This window comes from Neolamprologus brichardi, chromosome 22 (assembly GCF_056152115.1).
Source record: "Neolamprologus brichardi isolate AB-2024 chromosome 22, ASM5615211v1, whole genome shotgun sequence".
NCBI classification, from domain to species: Eukaryota; Metazoa; Chordata; class Actinopteri; order Cichliformes; family Cichlidae; genus Neolamprologus; species Neolamprologus brichardi.
In genome coordinates, this window is record NC_142124.1 from 8,470,655 (window position 1) to 8,478,280 (window position 7,626).

At 42.6% G+C, this 7,626-nt stretch overlaps 1 protein-coding gene across 2 annotated transcripts; it reads left to right on the forward strand.

The window, feature by feature from the left end:
- The first annotated feature begins 1,134 nt into the window (after window positions 1-1,134).
- Window positions 1,135-4,870, forward strand: LOC102793073 (transmembrane protein 74). 2 transcript variants are annotated; one of them, XM_006794415.2, is made up of 2 exons: window positions 1,135-1,210; window positions 1,565-4,870. In XM_006794415.2, the coding sequence occupies exon 2, from the start codon at window positions 1,611-1,613 to the stop codon at window positions 2,379-2,381; it is 771 nt and encodes a 256-aa protein (XP_006794478.1). In that variant the 5' UTR covers window positions 1,135-1,210; window positions 1,565-1,610; the 3' UTR covers window positions 2,382-4,870. The 2 variants fall into 2 exon arrangements, with proteins under 2 accessions (XP_006794478.1, XP_035765235.1); XM_035909342.2 differs by having other exon boundaries at window positions 1,189-1,354.
- The last annotated feature ends 2,756 nt before the right edge of the window (window positions 4,871-7,626 follow it).

The window sequence follows — 7,626 nt, forward strand, 5'->3', positions numbered from 1 at the left end:
TACAGCTGAGTTTCCATCTCCAGCTTTCTGTCCATTTCATTTGAATAAATTAAGACTTTATTCGTTTGAAAGTTTTAGAGGTCCTGATTTGTGAATTTTTGTGACACAGCCAGGCTCTGCCAGTTTCCAAGGTTTGTGATTAGCTTTTTTTTTAACCTTCAAAAGAAAGAAAACTCAGAAGAAGAAAATTCAAGAGTTTACTCCAGACTCCTTGGCAGGGCTTTGAAGCTGCAGCTACCCTTAGATTATTAAATAGGATTTAAAGAAAAAATCTGAAATAAACTGAGTTTTATATATAAAAGAGGAGGAACTTGGACCCATGACTTTATTGTTTCTGAAAGCTCAACCTCAGCCCTAATTGTCCAAAACTAGTTTTGTTTAGAGGGCTTGTTCCATCAGCTGCAGGATCTCTGCCCTCCACATGAACTCCAACTACCTAAAAAGGGGCCAAACCTGGAAAACCACTTTCTCTTCAGCAGTCAATATAGCATCTATCACTAACCCAAGATTTCTGCTTTGCAAAAAAAAAAGATCCACACACACAAGGCAGCCTTTATAAACAATCAACACAATGTAACAATCTTCGTTATTCATTTTTAGTGTTTTTTTTTTTTATATGACTGTAGAAACCTTCCAGCAGAACAAGGCTATTTGACCTCTGACCTCCAATAAAGGGTTGCAGGGCATCTCAACCACTATCGATGTATTGCATTTACTGCAGACCCCATGGGTCGCAGTAAAGGCCAAGTATCACGGACTTGTTGGTCACATCTCAACTGCTGGATGAATTGTAATGAAGCGTAAACATTCGTGAGCTGGTGACTCTCTCTCTTTTCCTCCAGCGCCGCCCTGTGTGTTTTGGATTAAAATGTCTCTCAGCTGTTGACCGGATTGCATTAAAATCTGCTTCTGACATTCGTGGATGAAAAATTTTAGCAACTTTGACAAGCGCCTGGAGAAAGCGTACCTTAATTTGAAGTGTTTCAGCTCTTTACTTGCCCACAGCGCACATTCAGCCGCCTCCTGCCTCTCATCTGATTAGTGGTCTGTATGTGTCGGGGAACACTGAAGTTGGCTCGGTAATAAGCATTATAAGGCGGTCTGCCGGAGCCCAGCCTGGCTGTGGGAGGGGTCTGCCAAACCTTTCCCTCTAATTGACCAGGGAGCAGAATCAGTCGGGGGAAGCGAGCGGCCACAGACGGAGAGAGAGGTACTCAGCAGACCGCATGTTGGTGCTTAATAGCGTATAATTGGAAGACATTACCTGGAATTAGATTTATTAGGCGTCGCATGGTTACTAAGTGTTTTGGAAAAGCGATTTGAAAGCCAGAAAAAAGCAAAAGCTTAAGTGTTGGTAAGCAGTGTAGCTATTTTACTGCCTGTAATTTTACTGTCTGGCGCTGAATTATTCTTTAGACTTCCTTCGCTACACTTTAAAATGCGTGCATGCCCACGGGTGAGAGAAGCGAAACCGATAGATTTTCCTTGTAAAGAATGAAAGTTCAGCGAGTTTAAACATCTTACTGTTTTCTTTTGCGTGTGCGTGTGTGTTTCACTTCCACAGACGGACGCATGGGCTCGATAAAACGGGAAACCCAGCCCATGCCCAAATGGCTGATCTGGAACTGTTTTACTTTGATCAGCCGGATCCCAGAGACGTGTCCCTGGTTTTAGATGAAGAAAGTATCGGCGACAGCGGTGAAAAGTCACTTCAGTGTTCAGCACCATGGACAGAGATCAGGGGAGCTCCGCGTCCGGAGGAGGAAACGGAAACATCTTTTACTCGCAAACACCAGCATGATGAAGATGCTGATGATGTCCAGCTGATAGGTGGGAGTCCAGAAACCTGCAGACTGAGTCGGCGATCCTCGAGTGAACTGTACGAGGAGGAGGAGGAGGTAATGGAGGAAGCGGAGGAGGACATCCCGGAACTTTACTTGCTGTCCGACGACGACCTCTCCTCTGAGGACTCGGGGAAGTCTGTGGATTACGGCTTCATCATCGCCGTGACTTGTCTGGTAACTGGCATCTCTCTGGTCGCCATAGCTTACACGGTCCCCAGGGACGTCCGGGTGGACCCGGACACTGTGACCGCCCGGGAGATGGAGCGTCTAGAGAGGGAGAAAGCCAGAGTGGGAGCCCATCTGGACCGGTGTGTCATAGCGGGACTGTGTCTGCTCACCCTCGGGGGCGTGCTGCTGTCCACGCTGCTCATGATCTCCATGTGGAAAGGGGAGATGATGAGGAGGAAAGCCTTCGCCTATTCCAAACACGCAGCAAAGTTGTACGGCTCCATCAGTTTGAGAGCTGGCTCCAGCCCCACTCGGGAATCCTGCTCACATTTGTCAGTGGCTGACGAGGATTTAGAAGTGCTCAGCTGAAATTATGGACAGGACAAGCGGAAAAGACTCAGAAAGTGCTTAGAAAATCCTGTCAGAGCTGTCCTATAATCGGCAGGTTTAATGCCTTTTTCATTTCTAACAGCTAATGCTAGTATTTTGGTTAATAGATAGACTTCTTTTGAAAGGATAGGCTTGCATTTTTTCACGTCTGTTGTAATACAGTCCTCACCATATGGGAGTTATTGGTTGCTGTTATTGTCCCTTCAGCTCATCCAATCTCAGTACAGATGAGGGGCCACAATCCACAATCCTCTTTCTGGGTAGATGCAGAAATATATAAAAATAAGGCTAAATATAGTAGTTTGATTTTGCATGAATACAGCCCAAAAGAACAGAGCTATTGAAGAACTCACAGGGCTATTTGATAGCAGTAAGTTGCTTTAGGTACGGTGAAGCATGAAATACAGTCAGGAAGCCCAGGCTGTGCAACAGATGCACTGAATGTGCCAAAACCAAAACACTGCACAGCAGGTTTCTAAAACACTGAAAGCTGGAAAGCTATGATGGTGGCTATCATTTTCTCATTTGTGTTTTCAGTTGTGGAGGAAATACCAAAAAAAAAAGTGGTCACATCACAAGTGAGCATTTGATTTAATGAAATGGGCCTCCTCAGTTTTCTTGAACGCTAATGTGAGCGCTAATATGTTAGCCCAGTCAAAACAAGCATCACTCTTTGTGTTTTTATCCATGCGCTGAAGCGAAAACACAATGAGGGAAACTTGATTTTTGTTATGGTCAGTTTAGACTGCTGAAGCTTCCATTACTCATGTGTGAAAAGGGATTGTGGTTTTAGTCCACCATCACTCAGATTAGGAACAGTTACAGCAAACAAACACATGTTTTCGTGCACCCACTATGTGTGCATGCTAGTGTTGTGTTAAGATAGACTTGAGCAAATGTCAATCTATTCTTTGGGTATGTATAGACGGTGATGTGCCATATAAACACCGAGACTTCTGAGGCTAAAAACACGATGTATTCTTTCCTGAAATAAATATTTTGTTTACATTGGAGATACCGTAGGTGGTTTTCCTTGTGAGGATCTCTGACCTAACTTGTTGTTTACCACCGCATCCGCTGCTGCTAATGATGCTGCAACTTCAGGAAACACTTTAAATGCCAGCACAGACTTGTGTGTTGAAAGGCCTGTATGCTGTAGCTGCAAACCTGAACAAGGAGCGGCATCGTGCTGTAAAGATCTGTAGCCTTCAGTTTCCACCTTGTCAGCAACAGAACCCTGCTGAATTACAACTAACAAAGCTGTGCAGAGCAGGCTTAGAAAAATAACAATAGCACGAGTCCATGTTGGAAATTCTGTTTGACATAAATGTGGCTTGGTGAAGCGATGCTTGTATTTGCTCAGATTTGTCGAGACGCAAATAGTAATACCACAGGAGGTGTAATTAGATTTTGTGGTTGAGCACCGATGTCGGGGAAGCTCAGTGTACGCCGGATACACTTGGGGGTTTTGACTGCAGATGTTCAAACGCTGACAGAAAAAGACAGAAAGAGAATCAACAAACCCCTGGGGAAAAGCTCTCCTGGTAATTGGAGTTACTTAATTGCTCATGGGAGGCATGTGAATCGGTGAAAAATAAAACAACCCCAGAGCATTTCAACAGCTATCTCAATCAAGCCGCTTATCAAAAGAACCAAACCATTCCAGCTGCAATATTAGAGTGAAATGTCACATTGCATTGAAAGGGGAGGAAGCGAAGAATCGCCCGCTCTCACAAAAGAAGCTGCGAACAAACAGTTTTATCCCCTGCTTGGGGTGTGCAGACATGTGTGCTGTGCAATAATTGGAAGTGCTTATGGCTGGCAGGATTACATTATCCTCCACATGACCTTCCTTCTCTCACCTCGCTAATGTAATTAAATAGGTGCAATCCGCTGAACTCTGTATGAAATATTAAGTCGATTTCTGATGCTAATCTGTCCTTATTTAATGTGGCATCCCGAGGAGTAGTTTTTACAGTTGGGTGACGCTTTAGTGAATTTAGAAGGGAGAGAAATGCCTTTCTTAGATGCTTTTATTTTGGGATGAAGTGTTGAGAATCTCTTACTTTTCCCAAGCTTCTCTTATCTGCAGGAGCTGACTGTTTCTCACGTTTTCCGCGGATTGCCTTTTTCCATAGCTTTCATAGAACAGCTGTGAGCTTGTTGCATTAAATGTGTTGGAGAGAGTGGTATGGCATAGTAAGAGAGTCGGTATTCACAGTAGTGGAAACATGAAAGTCAGACTCCTAAATCAACGCAACCTGCAAAGCACTCAGCCCTATTGGGGCTGGCGTCTGCAGAGATATTAGTCTTTCCAGCCCTTGTTCATTAGAAATTCTCCCAGTTGGTACACTTATTTTGAGATTTGTCTACGAGCATGCAGAAAATGTCTAATTTTAACATCAAATTATCTATGTATATGGGAATTAGAGACAATGAAATGTCCCACCAGTAATAAAGTTATGTTTTTTTCCAGCTTTAAGTAGCTTTGAGTTATTTTCTTTCCTTTAAAGTATTTGAAAACCTGGTAATAGAAGGTCCACATTAGTCATAGTTTATTTAATTCCACTGCCTCCAAGGCCAAGAATAAAGACTTGTGCTTACCTTTAAAAAGTCTTTAATACACTGAGTAATATTTGTGACTCCAAGTGCAACAAAAACAGTCAAATTCATTGTTAATGGAAACCCACAAACGATTCATAAATCCATGAAACGTTGTGTCATTTCCAGCATGTCTGCATTTCCGGAGAAAGACATAATTATAGTCGTTCAGCTAAATTCCACTCCTGGTCATCCACACCCACCTTCACAATTAACTGCTTCCCTTTGTGTAATGCAATGATGACATGCAAACGTTCAACACTTGGTGAACACTTCTGTACAGCTGCGTGGACGTGGTTTGATCAGGGTGTGACTGCCATTGGCGTTTTCTAGATAACAATCTAGTGATTTTTAAGGATTTCCTGACATTGTAGAGGCGTTTATAAGGTTATGATATGTTCAGTCAAGCAAAGACAATCATTTCACAACCCAGAGACCCCAACAACTAATGGGAGTACAACCGGGAGTTGGAATAAAGTTACAGCAACATATGTTCAGAACAGATCCAGAAGACCTTTTATTTTACTTACTTTTCTCCAAGTCCTCCTCCCCATTTTTATCATATTTTAAAGTCATATAAAAGTTACATTTCTTCATAACTGCTGAAACAACTTAATTATATTATGTCAACTGGTAACACGCGATTTAATAAAGTTTAGTTCAACCCAAACGACTTAAGTTACACACAGCGCACCATCACTAAAGCAGAAAGCTGAGTGAGAATCATTAAAAATTGCATTAACTACAACTCATATACCCTTTAAACTGTGTGCAGACGATAATGCTGTCCTGCATTTCTGATCGTCTGTTGTATTAGGCGTTCACCACAGAGCATTATGCTAATTTTTTTTGTTCTTGTAGCCACTTATTGACCTCTATATGCATCCATGTGAACTTGCATAAGTTCGCGTGTTTATGTAACTGTCCCAAATGAAAGCTTTGTTTCACGTTTGAGCTGTTGTGAGCAGTCCAGGCTAACTTACAGTCAAATAACATCCAAATAAATGCCAAAAACTGCAGTTCCTCTAACGGCCACTTGAAGCTGGCTCAATCCAGTCAATCAGAATAGACTCCCATATTAAAATGTCTCAATTTGGCGCTGCTTGAGTTGGAGAACCTTATGTTGAAGGGGCTTGGGTGCAAGTGTCACCTGCTTTGTTCTGGTGAAGGCAAATAATATTTTTTGATGGATGCAGACATCTTTATTTACAGTCTCTGTGGAAAATGTGCATGGCTTTGTTTTGTAAGGCTGGCAATAAGAGAGGATTTTTTTTTAAATGCAGCAACCTCCAACTGACTTTGATCTATTTCGTTCTTTCTTGGGGGGGAATAGGGGAAGGAAGATGGGTTACTCTTCACCAGACCTTTCCAGTGAAACTTTCTTTTAACTGTCCAAACTTTCAAGCAGACAAGTCTAACCTGAGGTGATGGGAGCTGATCGGTTTGATGTGGGTGTTGGGTCAGCCAGCTTATTTTACACGGCATTTATAGCAAATTACTCTTACGTTGGATAATGAATCATTTTAATCAACAGATAAATCTCTAAATATTTGTTAACTATGATGCGAGCTGCACTTGTGAATTCGTATTGGCGTTTTTATTTTCCCAGCTCATTTCAAGCCATCAGGAAATGCTGAGAGAAACACAAATACAGACGTCTCTCGTGTGAAATAACCGCTCTGGTTTTAACTCGGGCTCATAAGAAATTACAGCCTGCTCATGTTGAAAATAGCTGAGGTGTGCACGACAAGGGTTAAAGCGCCTTGTTTCTTCCACAGGCACATTATTACTGATGTAAAGGAGCTGGGACACTGCAACAGCTTTAATTGGTGTCTGTATTTGTTTGTTTGTTTGTTTATTTCTCTCGCTCGCTTTTTTTTTGCCAGGGGACTCTCCAGACACAAAATCAAACCTGCAATAAAAAAAGCAAACAAAAAAATCACACATATTCACACACACACTGGAAAGGATCCCACAAACACCACCAGGAGCTGGGCTTGTGTGTAAAACGTACACCCCTAAGGACTTCCCAGCAGATGGACGGACAAACACTCTCATGCAGTGCATGCACATTCATGCACGTACATTCATAGCCCCTGGTCCTTGTCCCCCTATTTTTCATGAATGGAGTTAGTCAGAGTAATCATTCAGGGCAGCTGGCAGCAGGAAATGGAATTGGATTGCTGAGGAGGTCACTTGGGGTCAAGAGCTTGGGTGTGGCTGTTGGACACTGGGGATCAGGAGGAAGGAAAGCCTTTGTGGCTGTGCTTTACATCAGCGTCTGGCAGTCACTTATCATCAGCTGTCACAACCACTCATCTCACTGAGTGACAGAGCACCGACTGCACTGCGCAGGAAATCTCGCTGGACATCACACAGTCTCACCTACTTTGTTCTGCTGATGTGATAAATTACGAGTAAGATCATGTCTCCTGGTCTGAAATGCTTCTCTTGAACTATTGCCTTAACTTAATGACTTATTCAATAATGACTCTCGTTACTCCCATTGTTGCATAGCAACGGCAGGCAGCCTCAGTCGCAGCTCAGAGAGTGAAGAAGGGACAAAGGAGGAAATTCTTTAAAAAAAAAAAAGGAGTAAAAATAACAAGTTGGAAATAAAATC

Excerpts from the sequence above, each read along its gene's own strand:
- LOC102793073 (XM_006794415.2), top strand. The coding sequence starts at position 1,611 with ATGGCTGATCTGGAACTGTTTTACTTTGATCAGCCGGATCCCAGAGAC.